The 17,060-nt window shown below is 35.0% G+C and overlaps 1 protein-coding gene across 1 annotated transcript in view; it reads left to right on the forward strand.

Annotated features, from left to right (window-relative positions):
- The window catches only part of dachb (dachshund b), a 45,662-nt gene that overhangs the window by 3,924 nt on the left and 24,678 nt on the right, over window positions 1-17,060 (forward strand). Inside the window, exon 2 of the mRNA XM_051905642.1 lies at window positions 14,242-14,357. Within this exon, the coding sequence (XP_051761602.1) occupies window positions 14,242-14,357 (116 nt within the window). The remainder of the gene's footprint in view (window positions 1-14,241; window positions 14,358-17,060) is intronic.

Genomic DNA, 17,060 nt, shown 5'->3' on the forward strand with positions numbered 1-17,060 from the left:
CCTCTTCAGAAAGTTATTGTGTAGACCAGGTGAACATCAGGAACATATGGATAATAAAGCTTCTTTATGCTGTTAGATTGTTATATTGCCAGTAATTAAGCAACAAGGTATGCTTTATACTGTAGATACTCTATTTGGTGCATGATTCAAAATTATAGAAATCACTTTTGTTGTATATTTAGTCTTAATTCTAAAAAAATATTTTAAATAACATCCTTTACATACAGTACACTGCCTTTCAAAAGTTTGGGGTCAGTACAATTTTTTTTTTTTTAAAGGAATTAATAGGCTACTTTTCTTCATCAAGAACACAATAAATTGTTCTAAAGTGACAGTAAGGGGACCGTTCACACAGAATGCGTTTTTCTATTCCAGTGCGCTACTTTCCCATTGTTTTTCTATGTAAACACACGCTTGGCGGACATGCATGACCGTTACGCTCGCGTCTCGCATCTTTTGCACATGATCGCAGCGTTTTTAAGACGCCATATCAAGTTAAAAGAATTTCAACTTTTACACGCAGTGTCAATGTCAGTTTCAAAACAGCGGACCAATCAGAAGAACTCAGAGGCGGGGCAAGCGTTGCAAGCTTCTGTTTATAGTAGCAAGTTGGCATGACAACTGTTTTATTGGACGGCAACATGGCGGAGAAGGCGCTCATTATCTTATTTTCTTTTTTTCCCATGTCAAAACTCATATCTATCAATTCTGCTGTTTGCCTATTTCTATTATTTCCGTTATTGTCATTATTGCATCATGTCTGAAAAGCGCGTCTGGAGACCCTCGGATTCTACGCAGCTCTTTTTTAAAAAGTATTCCTGAGCGCTGTGTCTCGCATTTTTACACGCATTTTATTCCACATGTATCACAGTTTCCACAAAAATATTAAGCAGCACAACTGTTTTCAACATTGATAATAATGAGAAATGTTTCTTGAACACCAAATCAGTTCACAGGGCTGTGTAGTTTAGATCCGAAGAATGATGTGTGACGCAGAATAAATGATTGATACTTTTAATAAACACCAAGAATAACCAATAATGCCCTATACAGAAATGTTGATGACACCGAACAATGAACAGAAAGAACTGAGGGCTTAAATACACAGAAGGAATGATCAACGGAACAAGAAACAGGTGCATAAATCAATCAGAAACCGTGGGAACAAACTATGAATGAGAACTCAGGCAAATGGTAACAGGGAAAACAAAACAGAACCAGATACAGGAAATAAACATGACATGATCGTGACAATCAGCATATTAGAATTATTTCTGAAAAATCATGTGACACTGAAGACTGGAGTAATGGCTGCGGAAAATTCAGATTTGCCACCACAGGAATAAATTATATTTATGAAACTTGAAACATTTCCCTTTCTTTTGTTTTCAGTTACAATCAGTTACGAAGATAGTGTACAGTCTTTTACAGCCATAGGTAGGTTAAACCAAACAGACAATTAAAACGTTACAATAGAGACAATAGCTGTGTTTAGCGATTGGATCACAAAGAGAAGTTCTGTATGTTATGCCAAGTGATTAGCTGATTGTGAGGCACTAAGTGACAGGTTAGCACATTAAGTACCCGAGATACTGAAAGAAACAGGAGGAATCTGGCATCTTTTTTTCATGACCTGACGCTTGTGCGGTTCACAGACACATAAATGAATGATCTCGTCTAGACGCAACAAGAGTCAGCTTGTTTCAGACTAACAGATCCCCCATCTCACTTGTTTTAGCCATAGCATCATGACCTCCTTTATGACTTCTGTTGAGATCATGCGTCTGTGTTTGCATTGTGGTCATGTAGACGGGTAACATGCGGATGGATAGATGTGTTGTGATAATGTTTCACCGAACAAAATAAACCAGACTTCTGTTCAGGTCTCTTATCTGAGTGAGGGAGATAAGCTGCTGTAAAATAGTCAGTTTCCCCTTAAGACAGTCAAGCAGACAAACACACACTCCCTCCCCACGCTTTTTCCTGTTGAGGTGTGGATGTTATGGATGGATGTTAGACACATGATAAGCCCTCTCTTCCTACTCACCTCTCCATTAGAGGCTTGAAGAAAACAAAAATGACAAAGTGGTGCTTGACAATGTATGTTTTTTTTTTTTTTCATGCCTTCCTTTTAAAGGAGCAGTTCACCCAAAAATGAAAATATCTGTCATCATTTACTTACCATTATATCTTATATCTAACAATATGACCAAAATGGAGAATTATTTTCAGCCACTTTTCAATGCAATTACAATGAAAGCTTTTTAGACATCAAAAATGATGCAAAAGAATTGGGAAGTTATCATCATGGTAGTCCATATGACACACACATATGTTTTTTTTAAGTCATATAATAGCTTTGTGTGAGAAACAGACCTTGGAATCATTAATTAATCGGATAGAATTGGATTAGTTCAATTTGTGAACAAATTATTCAGACAGTTTTTGTGAACCAGATCAATTGATTCATTGAAAAGATCTGTCTCAAAACAATGATTCATTCACAAATCAGACATTTCTACTTTTCTTGTGAGCATGCCAAGGAAATCTAGGCCAGGTGTCAAGTATTTCAGTGAATAACCACAGGACTTAGAATATAAGAGTTGTGTGGACTACTTTTATGATACTTTAATGGTGCATTTATGAAGCTTCATTCCCTGTTTATTGTCATTGTATGGAAAAGAGCATGAAAACAGTCTATGGATTTTCTCATTTTTCTGTATTATTTTAAACAGTTGTTTTGTCCACACTTGGATGGATAGTTCAGATAAATCTGAATCTATTTGAATAAGCCACATTGAATTAAATTACTTGGGGGAAGTGTTGTTCACTTTTTTTTAGTGGCCTGGTTTAGTGGTTTGGTAGTATTTTTTTTTTTTTACCATTATTTTTTTCCCATAGGGATTTTTGGTCTTCATTTAATAGTTACAAGAAGTTTTCATTTAATAGTGATAAGCCAAAAAAAAAAAAACCAACCAGCTACAAGGAGAATCACAACAAATCAAAGTTTAATTTGAAGCAAAAAATTACAAAGGAGCCAGACTTTAAGGACGAACAGAACAACATGATGAGCACTGCAAATGACAATCAAAATAAAAATAGTGGCTAAATATAAAACTATTGAATAAATATGTTGATTATGTATTATATAAACAGTACATTTTATTTTAATTGCAGAATATATATATATATATATATATATATATTTAAGTAGTTAGCGAGTGTAGAGAGATTGACTCTATTATGCAATTCACAGGGCTTAGTGGGAGTGGGTGGGCAGTAAAGAGTTCTTTTGGTGCGATTTGCTTGCTTCGATTCCCTGATTGGTGGGGATTGTTTTTGCAGAATCATGGATAATAGTTTTTCACCAGGAATTCCAATGTTAAACATGATTATTTAAAAAAACAGGTTGAAATTATGCAGGATGATGGCTTCAACAAAATTATATGCCATCGATTAACAACCTCATAGCTGACAGTAAGTTTGGTCTTTAATGGTCTATTAGTTATTGCTAAAAATCAATTCCCTTATGGAGAAAAGGAATAGGATTTTTACTTCCGGAACCTGACTGTTGCACACTGTTGAATAAGTTTGATATTAAATTCTTTTAGTCATGCGTAAGAAAACTCTTTTGTGTTAAAATCACTTTAGCACATGCCTTTTGTGGCTTGTTGGTTTATTCCACTCCTGTCTGCTATATTCTTCCAGTTTTTCCCATTCTCACCCTGTAGCATCTTTGAGAATGCTGCTCGCGTCTCTCTGTCCGATCACAAGGTGTCATCCCTGACTGTGCTGACTTGGCACTTTTCCGACACACACACACACACACACACAGAGAGGATTGTTTATTGGCTTGCAAATATGTCCTCTATCTAAAAAGGACAGAGAGGGAGAAAAGTAGAGAGAATTGAATAAGTAAATGTTTTAATATGCAGGAGGCAAAGACGGAAAGAAAGACAGGAAGAGAAGAAGAGAAAGAAGAAGTATTCATGAGCTAGAGGCAGAAACTGAAAAGCAGTCAATGGAGAATTGTGGTCATTAGTGGCACTCACTAACATACTGTAAGAGTCACTTTTACTATTGCTTATACTTTTGTGATTTAAACAAACTGAAAACTTTAAGTATAGAACTTTAGTGTGTAACTCATGTTACGCTGTTTGTTATAATATTCATGCTAAAGACATTAAAGGATTAGTTCACTTCAGAATTAAAATTTCCAGAATTTACTCACCCCCATGTCATCATCCAAGATGTTTTTGTCTTTCTTTCTTCAGTTGAAAAGAAATTAAGGTTTTTGAGGAAAACATTCCAGGATTTTTCTCCATATAGTGTACTTCAACAGGGTACAATGGGTTGAAGGTCCAAATTGCAGTTTCAGTGCAGCTTCAAAGGGCTCTACACGATCCCAGCCGATGATTAGGGTCTTGTCTAGCGAAACAATTGATCATTTTCTAAAAATAATAAAAACTGTATACTTTTTAACCACAAATGCTTGTCTTGCACTACGTATTACGTAATCATGTTGGAAAGGTACTGTGTGACGTAGGCGGAAGTACCACGATAGGGTAAAAAACTTGTTTCATTTACTCCTCCAACTTCAAAATCATCAGACATCATTGTTTTACCTTCTTTTGTGAAGGCCATTTGACAGTCTTGGCACGCTAGCTTTGTATAGACTGGATCGGTACTTCTGCCTACGTCACGCGTGACCTTTCCAGCGTGATCATGTAATGCATGGCACATTGCAGAGCAGTGCAAGATGAGCATTTGTGGTTAAAAAGTATATCATTTTTATTTATTTATTTTTTTAGAAAATGACGATCGTTTTGCTAGATAAGACCCTTATTCCTCGGCTGGGATCGTGTAGAGCCCTTTGAAGCTGCATCGAAACTGCAATTTGGACCTTCAACCTGTTGGTAACTGTTGAAGTCCACTATATGGAGAAAAATCCTCAAACTTTAATTTCTTTTCGACTGAAGAAAAAAAAGACATAAACATCTTGGATGATATGGGGGTGAGTAAATTATCAGGAAATTTTAATTCTGAAGTGAACTAATCCTTTAATAAAAGCTCGAATTGGGAGGCTGGAAAAGGACTACTATTTCTTTTTTTAAGCTCTCAGATATATGATTTTCACCTGGCACAATGATATAACATGCTGCAAAACCCTGAAGACTTTCACGGCTCTTTTGATTGTACCTTTTAGCAGCCACCTAGCAACCACTCTGAACTCTCTAGAAACCGCCAATCTGCAAAGGAGACTTGATCACAGTTGGCACAATTACACAAATCTATTTTGTCAATAGTTCTCAGAACGGAATAAATATAAGGTTCCACCTTACAGTATATTTAGACAGTTCACAATCTTTTAGAACAGATCATGTCATGAAAGTAAGTAAGTGTCATAAAAGTAAATCACTCCCATAAATTATGTTCACTTGGTCATTTTGTCTTTCAAAGACATTTCTATATTTACACAAGCATAAAAAATGCTTTAAGCCACCAGTTGTTGTTTCCTTGTGTCACTTTTCCTCTTTCACTCTATGAATAGAAATCAGCATTTATGTTTTCTGTTTGCTTCTGTGATTCTTTTTAGACAGAGAATGAATGCCGCCTTTGTGTGGTCAAGGAACAGAGCAGCAGATAAACTCTCTCTCTCTCTCTCTCTCTCTCTCTCTCTCTCTCTCTCTCTCTCTCTCTCTCTCTCTCTCTCTCTCTCTCTCTCTCTCTCTCTCTCTCTCTCTCTCTCTCTCCATCTCCATTTCCCCCTCTTCATTCTTACACTGCTCTCATACTCAGCCTTCCAAATGCATTTTACTCAGTTTTTTTCAAATGCAGAATTAATCAAAATCATGTATTAGAATAAATTGTCTATTCATTCTTGTCAATGCTGCATGTATTTGATCAAAAATATAGTAAAAACTAAAATATTTTGGAAATATTACAGTTTAAAAGAACCGTTTTCTATTTGAATATATTTAAAATGTAATTTGTAATGTGATGCAAAGCTGAATTTTCATCATCATTAGTCTTCAGTGTCACATGATCCTTCAGAAATTCTAATATGCTGATTTGGTGCTCAGTTATTATAAATTATAATTATTGCTCAATTATTAATAATGTTTTGTATTATTATTAATGTTGAAAATAGTTTTTGCTACTTAATATTTTGTAAAAACAGTGATACACTTTATTTCAGGATTCTTTGATGAATAGAAAGTTCAAAAGAACTGCATTTATGTGAAATTGAATTGTTTTGTAACATTATAAGTGTCTTTACTCTCGCTTTTTTTAAACAATTTAATGCATCCTTGTTGAATAAAAATACAACTTAATTTCTTACACTACAATTTAAAAGTTTGCAGTATCGGTTTTCACAAAAATATTAAGCTGTTTTCAACATTGATAATAATTATAAATGCTTCTTGAGCTGCAAATCAGCATATTAGAATGATTTCTGAAGGATCATGTGACACTGAAGACTGGAGTAATATGTGTGTGTATATTTGTATATAATTTGAAAATTAGAGCAAACTGTTTTATTGATTTTACCTAATAATGCATAAACATGCATGTTGTGCCTCTAGATTTTTTATAATGTACAACATACTTTTACAAATATATACTAGATTTTTACATTTTTTGAAGAAGTGGGAGTTGTTCTCGCCTATACAAAACTCTTCACCACTATTCCAGTGTGTTGTGTGTGCTTGTAAGTATTAAGTAGCCTATTACAAGTATAAGTAACAGTCAGACTTCAGGGCCTAAGTATTGTGTTCTTTTCATAATATACTGTACAATATAAAGTGTCAGAGGCTGTAAAAGAAATTGGTTTTGAACACTGAATAAGTCTCAGATTGTCTCATTATGATCTTCTCTCTCTTACTTTTCTCTTTGTTATTTTTTGTTAGGACATTTTTTCTTTCCTTTAGTGTGTTTCTCTGTCATCTCTTCCCTTTCCTGCTGCTCTTCTCACTCAATTGAAAATGAGAGACTGTAATTAGCTCTTCTGTGGTCCACACAAAACCAGCTAGAGAAAGATGGAGCTATTGTATTTCTCAGAAGAAAGTCAATAGATGTCATTGTGTATGTGTGTATAAATGGGTGTGTGAATGTGTGATTAAGCTTGTGTGTGTGTGTGTGAGAGTGTTTATTTATGTGTGTGCTGCTTGTCTATCCTTATTATCATACTTGATAGTAGCGAGAAAAGAGGCAAAGGGCTACATAAATTCAATACCTAGCTCAAATGAAAAGAAAGAAAGTAAAGAAGACAACCTTGACCAATCAATAAAGGGAGGGAGGGATTCCCTCCAGAGCACTATGACATCATAGTAGAAAACAAGCACACAAAGAAACAGATGCTCTGTCTTATCAAAGCATGGCAATTCAGGTGTGCTATGCAGTAAAACAGATTGATTATTGTATTGAAATGGTGAATGTGCTATTCTTGTAAATATATCTGTAATGTGTACAGTACAGGCTTTAGCATATCATTAACTATGACCGCTCTGAAGCAAGGGAGTCTCAAGAGAAGTCTGTTTTCTGTTGATATGAAAAATCGGGTAGATTTAGCAATATAGAGGGTGATGTATATTACGATGTTATGATGAACTATATGCCTTTCTCCACTAATGTTCTGAGTTGTTCAAAGCATTTCTAAGGATACTGATTTTAGCAGACAGCTCGCGAATGGGAACATGGTTTGTGTAACATTAGCAACAACACATTATTAGCTGTTTGATAATGTAGTCAAGCAAAAGGCTTATCATATCAATTACCATTATGTGTCCGATGTTGTAAAGAACGATACCATTGTGCAGCGTTTACCTCAGTAAGTTGACCGAGTGGATCTCTGAGCTCGTGCGAGTGAGTGGAGGCGGGGCTAATTAGCATATTCATAGATCTGTGTATACTAAATGAGGCAAGGGTGTAGAGTTACATTCAAGTTATTTTAAGGCATGAATACATTTTTCCTCAGGAAAAAAAAAAAACTTTTAAATATGTCATTTTGGTGATCAAAGATGAGTTTTAAGGGACAAAATTATTGACTACAGGGGGACTTTAAGACCTTTTTTTCATTGACATTATTTGCATGATAATTAAGTGGAAGGTGCAGGTACTTAAAAATATAATATAATAATATTTTTACTACAATACATTCAAAAATTGTTTAGTTTATTGTCACTGTCTTTGAGTTCTCATTTGTTACCATGGTTTCTAATTAGTTCTGCACCTGTTCCCTGTTCTGTTGATCATTCCTTCTGTGTATTTAAAGGGTTGGTTCACCCAAAAATGACAATTTTAACATCATTTATTTACCCTAATGCTGTTCTAAACCTATATGAGTTTCTTTCTTCTGTTGATCACAGAAGATATTTTAAAGAATCTTGGTAATCCAACAGTTGATGGTAGCCACTGACATAAAAATACTATCGATGTCAATGGCTACCATCAACTGTCTGGTTAACAACATTCTTTAAAATAACTTCTTTTGTGTTCAACAGAAGAAAAAAACACTATTAAGTTTTTTTTTTTTTCTTATAACTTTGGGGTGAAGTGTAACCCATTTGCATGTCATGTTTCCATGAGATTCCACCCTTACAGTTATGGTTAGTGAACATTTATGAATGTAAAGAGGAACTGCAGTGAGACCTGTGGTCAACGGTTATGACAGCTGTTTGATATCTATGATGGCAATAAATAGTATAGCTACCCTCTGTCTCTCTCTCTGTGTGTGTGTGTGTGTGTGTGTGTGTGTGTGTGTGTGTGTGTGTGTGTGTGTGTGTGTGCGTTTTTGTGATTTATGAGGACACAAATTTTTATAATGACATGGGTATTACACTGGTATTACGACATAAACATGAAATATGAGGACATTTCATGAGTCCTCATATTTAAAATAGCTTTAAAATCATACTAAACAATGTTTTATTAAAAACTTAAAAATGCAGACAGTTTTCTGTGATGGGTAGGTTTAGGAGTAGGGGTAGTGTAGGGGGAGAGAATGTACAGTTTGTACAGTATAAAAACCATTACGCCCATGGAATGTCCTCACTAAGATAGCAAAACAAACCTGTGTGTGTGTGTGTGTGCCTGAGCTTTAATAATATGTCTTTGATCTCTGGGGGAATCCTCCCTTGTCCTCCATCTGCCACCAATCATAGCCGATGACAGAGTATTGATTGAGAAGAAGTTTCCATAGTAACAGGCTCTTGGGTGTGGTCTGATATATGTTTTATGCAGAGTTTGGTGGGGGGGGGGGTGTCTTTAATAAAATGTAATACACTCTAGAGTAAAACATCAATAAATAAAGAGTTATTTTAGTGTTCTCGATGATACAGCAAATATCATCAAGGTCTCATACAGTATGTATGTGAGCGAGCATGTTTAATTAGATTAGATAATACTTTATTGTCTTTGGCTTCACAAACAAAACTACATACGAACAAATTAAACATGTATCACAAAAAATATAGTATCACAAAGAAAATTCACAGTGTCCTTTTAAAATAAAATACATGATAAATAAATAGAATAGATGTCGATACCATTCTTTAATTGAGTAAATAATTTTTTGGGATTTGTTTTCACATATTAAGTTATGTACTTAATATGTGAAAACAAATCCCAAAAAAATTATGCAGTCACATTGTTTTACGTTTTATATTATTTTACAGAAATACTAAATACTAAAACTCAGCTTTTTTAGATAATTATATATTTTAATCAATGTTTTTTTTTTTTTTTTCATTTGCAATGCCCACAGTTAGACTAAATACCTGGGAAATCATTACTCAAATTGTGATTTCTAAAAACCCACTGAAGCTTTGGGATCAGAATTGGTAGAGTGCACATATTTGATCTAAAATACAAATAAAAATGTTAACTAAATAAACTACATATATATATATATATATATATATATATATATATATATATATATATATATGTAGAGAGTTGTTACCATGCCTCGCTTTACGCCGGATTGCTTCACAAATGAGGGTCAACGCTGGATTTGCACAAAAGATTTACATGACGGCACATGCTAGTCGATGAGTTGAATCAACTCCAGAGCAACTACATAAATTTATCCACTAACCATTCAGAAATGTCCAGATGCATTCTAAAAGCTGTAACTTCGTCCTGAGTCTCTCCATCAGTGTCCTTCTCCGGTTTGAACAATGTAAGGCTGAACACCGTTACTGACAATCTTCATTTTGGCTGCGTGAGATTCTCCAGCTTTGTTGTTGTTGAGCAACCAATGCGTGAGCTGTTAAAGCTCCGCCCTCTTCTGGAAAGGGGGCCGGGAACAGCAGCTCATTTGCATTTAAAGGGAAACATACAAAAACGGCGTGTTTTTGCTCACAACCAAATAGGGGCAAATTTGACGAGCTATAATAAATAATCTGTGGGGCATTTTGAGCTGAAACTTCACAGACGCATTCTGGGGACACCCAGTTATTACATCTTGTGAAAAGGGGCATAATAGGTCCCCTTTAATAAATGAACATTTAATAATAAGTTTAATGAATAATAATTGAACAATAAACATTTATTAAATTGCTTATTAATAAATGTTCACCTTTTGATTATTATTGTTGCCTCTAGTAATTATGTGTCTGATTTTTAATTTTCCAATTTTTTTCAATTTTGGGTTCATTTTAAGCCAGCCATATAGTAATTTTTAAACAGTAGTTGGGTTAAATAAAACTACCCAGCACGTTGGGCAAACATTTAACCCAACTGCTGGGTTTGTCTATTTTCAACTCAACTTGGGTTGTTTTTAACCCAGCATTTTTAGAGTGTAGTCTGCTGATTATTTATAATCAGTGTACGATTACACATGCACTCTTTTTGTTCACTGTGAATCAAACCCATGACCTTGGCATTTCTTGCATCTTGCTTTACCTGTTGAGCTACAGAAATGCAGTCTTATCTGATGCCATGATGTTGGCATGACTGGCTTGTTTAGCCAGTGTGTTTCCAGTCCCTCCGATCGGTGCTTCAGTCATTTTTATGAGAGTTTGTGCTTGCTAGTGACCTCTGCATGACTGCATCGCTTCCATCAGCGGCTCATCCTGTCGTTCACTAAAAGAGAGGGATTCTTTTCTCTCTGATAATACAGAACAAAAGAGCTGTTGTCAGTAGATCTGGATTAGCTTTTTTTGTGTTTCCGTGTGTGTGTGCACAGAAAGACAGAGCGAGAGAAAGAGAGGGAGAGAGAAGTGGTATCAAGAGATCAATGAATGAGCGTCTCCAAGAGCTGTATTACTGTAAGCTTTGTAAACAGCGTTCTTCCTTTTGTCTGTGCTTTTAAGAAAGAGGAAACCATTCACACCCCCGTACATCAACACACCGTCCCACACACACTGCACACATTCCTGTTAGGCTGACACAGCGGGTTAGTGGATGTATAAACATTACACACCAGGATGAAAAGAGAGATATGAGCAGCTGAACTGCCGTGGAAATGCTTTTTTTCCCTCTTCTTTCTTTCTCTCTGTTGGGATTCATCTGTGGCCCTTTTAGGCATCAAACTAATTAAGCGTGCAAAAAGCATACACAATCCTTATTGTTTCAGAATCACATTGCCTTATTAAATTTACTCTGTTTAAAATCTAAACTGCTGCTGAGCCTGTGTTAATACTCAGAGATTTCAGAGGGGCCATATCAGAGAAAACAGGATTTTCCTTGCTCCTTTAAAACACAAAAGTATTAAATTTCAGTGCATAACTCACCCTGCACTGTTTACGCTACAGTCATGAATAATTCTGCAAATTGTGTGGCTTGTTGAGAAGAGCTTGAGGAGAGAGTGATAAAAAGGATAAAAGATCCCATAGATTTACATTTGAAGGAGGGACCCAAGCCATATAGAGACTTATGACAGTAAACAACCGCCTATTAGCAACACCCTAACATCCACTCAGAATCCCCGGCAGCTGCATAGCAATGTACTAAACGTCACTCATAATACCTTACACCGTGTCTACACCAGACGCGAGCGGTGCGATGCGACACGACAAAAGACAATAGAACTCATTATAATCATTGATGTTGTCTACACTGGATGCGGCGCAACGCGAGTAATCTCCGACAGTAAACTGATGCCTCGTTCTATTTATGACGTACTGACATGAAGGACAAATGCTTTGCAACGGACGCTTTGTCGCGTGCTGTGTAGACAGCTTTTAGCTGTTGTGACGCGAGCGACAACTGAAAAAAAAATGTCACTGGTTCATTCTAGCTCACTGTACATCAATGTCATTCTCTTGTTCTTCACATATGGGTTCATGATTGTTGCTCTATCAGAGGAGAGATCACAGACTTGTCATCGACTACCATTGCCGCATAAATCAATGGAGGGATGTTAAACTAAGTTTGTTCCTCTGTCAGTCACGGGCCTCTGTTTAAAGGTCTTTCTCCTTTTTCATCCACATTCTTCCAGGGCAAAAGCCCCTCAGTGTCTTTTAACCTTTGACTGCTCAGAGATTGTGCCTTTACCCCTGAGATGAACCTTTGGAGTTATAAACAAAAGCAAGACAGGCAAGAAAAGCTACTGGCTGTACTCTGTCTTTCTCCTCCTGTTACCCGTACTGACTTGGCAGTCTATATATATTATGTTTCGGCTATTTCAACTGAATTTGGAGGGGTTTGTCTGTCTTTATTTGATCAGCAGTTTGTTGCTTTATAGTGGATAGTTCATATCCCAAGATTGACAGGTGACAGACAAAGTGCAATGTTAAAACTACTTCAGGGGAAAAACTAATGGGAAAAGCAAAAGCATCCATTTTGAAGCTTACTGAACAGTCTGAAACTGAACCTTCGGAATGATTTTCTTGCTTTGACCTTTATAACGCCTTTCCAGTTAGAAGTTAGAAAGCTGAAACCTCAGTATGTTCACCTCATAAATGCTCATTAGGCTCTGATACTCTATAAAATAATTTGAAATATATATATGATTTGCTGAAAGGGCTCTCTTGTGTGACTATCATTTAAATTGTTGATCATAAAGACCACTAACATTCATAAAACAGTCTCATATTTATGTTAATTAAATATGGGTCAATGACGTGGCAGGTCATTTTTTTTCTAAAGCCCTTAATAATAATAAAAAAAAACAAATATGACATCCAAAGTATGTAAGGTAGTACAACTAAATCTCTTTTATTGAATCCAAAAGGTTTTAATTCTATATGAAGTGTCAGAAGGTCATTCGGTTTAACCGTCCAAATTATGTGTCGTTTAAAAATTAAGTCGTTGCTTTGTTATGAGAGAGAATGACTGGAAAAATGAATTTCATTGATGTCATTCGGAGTAACCAATATAAAGGGACTGTTTTGGATCAAGTCATGCAGTCAATATCATGTGACAGGATGTGACATCATTTAAACACCTGCAAAGGACCACATGGTCGTGAAGCAAAGTAACTAACTCTCTCTTAACTATTTGAAACATTCATGTTTTCACTTGCTCATGTCCCGAAACATCAGGTCATTCGGTTCAACCGCTACAGTATAAAACATGGATAATGTTGTAATATTTTAAAAAACTTGTACTAGATATAAAATTTTTGATTGTCCTTTTGCTAGCTAGTTAGCAAGCACAGCAAAATATGCAAGCAAGCAAAGTATCATCATTCGGTATAACCAAAAGTGTCATTCTGTAAAACCGAAATTTTGGTGAAAAATTTTGTCCATCTTGTAAAAAATGACAAAAGTAGTGTTAATTGATTATAAAAAACCACATAATCTTATTGTTAACACTTAATAAAACATTAGAAGTAATATCTCCAATATGTTTTTTACACTTTTAAAAACCTTATTTGTCAATGACCCATATACTGTTTAAAAGTTTGAGGCCAGTATGATTTAAAATACATAAATAAATTCTTTTATTCATCATGGATGCAAAATGCATCACACTTTCCAAAAAATAAATAAATAAATACATAAATTCTTTATATATATATATATATATATATATATATATATATATATATATATATATATATATATATATATATATATATATATATATATATATATATATATATAATCTCCTTTTAAAGTGTTATTTTTTTAGTTTTTGTGCACATTTTGTAAAACATACTTTTCTATTATTTGCTTTTAATGTGTGTCTATTTTTCTACACTGGTTCTCTTACACATCTTCTCCATTGTCTGTTCCCGTTGTCCTTAATAATGGGCGCAAATTTGCTAATGTCTGTTTACGCCCTCCACAGCTCTCGTCCAGGCCGCCCACCAAAGCGTTCCTATGGGGCCAGTGTGCAAGACAGCCCCAGAATCCTCCACCACAGAGCAAACAGCCTTCTGTCTCCAGCCCTGCTGTCACCCACAGGTAAATCCAACCATACACACACACCCAGCTCGCTTTTCACCACGTTCATAGCGCTGTAAATTTAGATGAGCCTCAATTTACTCACTCACAGCCCCCTTCAACACATATGAAAAGTATATGCTTAAATCACTCCCTCCTCTGCTGTCCTTCTGCTCATCTTTCATTCTTTCTCCCTTTCTGCCGCTCTGTTCGGTCATCTTTCATGCACCTTCTTTTACGGGTGACAGTGATGAATGACACACCCCAGCGGGATCACTCATCCATCTGTTCATCCCTCTCTATTTCCCTCTTCCTCTCACTGGCCAGAAGCCTCACATCCCCCGTCCTCTCTTCTCAACTCTACTGTATCACATTGGGAAGGGTGGATGCTGAAAATGTGCTGAAATTTGCCCTAAGAAATGTCTTATTTCCACCAGAATCAGGGATGTAACAGTCACTATGCCTGAAGGGGACAAAAAATTATGGCTTATTTTCAGGAAACAGTGCCAAAAAATCTGGAAATAAAGTAACTGCTGAACCTTTAAGAAATCCCATATATATATATATATATATATATATATATATTATATATATATATATATATATATATATATATATATATATATATATATATAATATATAATATATATATATAATATATATATATATTTTTACTAGTGGGTGCAGGACACTATAGTTCATTTATGTAAGTGAGGATTGCAAAGTAAAGTAAACTGTGACATATTATACCCAAAAATTCTTCATACAGTGGACTACCAGTAAAACTGATAAAAATTTGGAACCAAAAATTATTCAGACACTTTGACCTGACCATGTTTTGCTTAAGTGTTATCTGACATAATTAAGATAATTTAATTAATTCTTAATTAAGATTAACTTAATTAAGAATTTTTTCTGACACAGTTTAAGTCTGAGATCTTGTCATATTTTATTACCTTTTTTTTTTTTTTTGCGCCACTGTTACATTTTTATTTATATGTATTTTAGTATTATTTTTTGTTGTTGCAGGGTAAAGATCAGAGAAAAAAATCTAATTTGTAATTAATATAGTATTTATTACTATTTTTGGCTTTTGTTTTTAGATTTTAGTTTTCATTTTAATTAAGTTAGTTAATTTTAATGTTATGTGCCTTGGTCATTTTATTAGTTTTTATTTAGCTTTATTTTTTATTTATGTCATTTTAGTACTTGAACTTATTTCAGCTTGTTTCCACTATGAAACAAAAAATAAAAAAAGGTAATTGCGTCTTTTTATCTCACAATTCTGACTTTTTTCTCAGAATTGCGAGATATAAACTCGCAATTGCGTGTTATAATGTCCATTTGTGAGGAAAAAAAGTCAGAATTGTGAGATATAAAGTCAGAAAAAGTCAGAATTGCAACTATATATATAAAGTTGCAATTCTGACTTTAAGACGCAATTCTGACTTTATAACTCGCAATTGCATTTAAATCTTTCAATTCTGAGAAAAAAGTCAGAATTGTGAGATGCAAACTCACAATTACCTTTTTTATTTTTTTATTTAGTGGTGGAAACAAGCTTCCATATGAAGAGGCCAATGCAAGTAAACAGTAAAATAATGAGCCTCATTTCACTGTGGTCAAAAAAATGGTCACTCCAATAAATATTTGGAGTAGATTTCAGAGATATCAACTTTTTCAAAACATTAACCCACTTTTTAAACCTATACACCTGGTCAAAATTATTTTTCTAAATGTTTATAAGCACGTGTATGTGTGTGTGTGTGTGTGTATAGTAATAGCAGTACCCCCTCACACACATACACACAAAGTTGTGGGGTCACCATGGAGGATGCGCTAGACTGTGCAGTGATATTCTGCCATGTTTGAGCAGTTACCGTGGAGATGTCACTTAGAGTCTTGGCTTCGTCAAGTGCCAGATGTCAGGACTCGTTAGGAATGAGAGTAGAGCAGTTTGCTTTGATTTGCCAAGTGCTCAGTCATTGTTTGGGGCTATGACAGTAAGGTAAAAAAAAAATAAAAAATGGTGGCACCATTTGAGTGATTCAATGATTCTGTCTTAACAGCAAAATACAACCTGCCATGAAACACAGTGGAGACATGACAGTATTTTGCTTTGCGTTTTTGTTTGCTTCCATATGAGAAAATCAGAAATTTCTTTAATATCTCAACTGAGATGATTCTCTGATTGTTTGCCTGAGAAAAAAAATTCCAGAGTAATCTCTTATATGTTTCTTTAGAGCTTCAGAAGATGATGATGACATTCAGAAAATTTATGGAAGCTTGTTTCCGCCTCATAATAAAAAAATGTAAAAGATAATTGCGACTTTTTATCTCAGAATTCTGACTTCTCACAATTGCGAGTTACAAAGTCCAATTCTGAGGGGAAAAAATGTCAGCTCACAGTTCTGACATTTTCTTACAATTGACTATATGCACGGTTACTTCCTTGTTGCCGTTAAGACAGCTCGGGCATGTCCGGTGAACTGTTAGCTGATCATTCTGTACTCGCTGTACATCGACACAAAACCATCAGTGGTTGACTTTTTAATGTTGTATTCATATTTTAATGCACTTATCACATTTAATTAATTTGCCAATAAACCAGTTTTATTGATTGCAATAAAGACGAAGCTATTCTGACCATTTAAGAAATGCCGTGTCTGTAATTAGACGCACACGCAATTTTTTTTTTTTTTTCCAGCACTTCAAATGTTATTT

Source organism: Ctenopharyngodon idella, chromosome 1 (assembly GCF_019924925.1).
Source record: "Ctenopharyngodon idella isolate HZGC_01 chromosome 1, HZGC01, whole genome shotgun sequence".
NCBI classification, from domain to species: domain Eukaryota; kingdom Metazoa; phylum Chordata; class Actinopteri; order Cypriniformes; family Xenocyprididae; genus Ctenopharyngodon; species Ctenopharyngodon idella.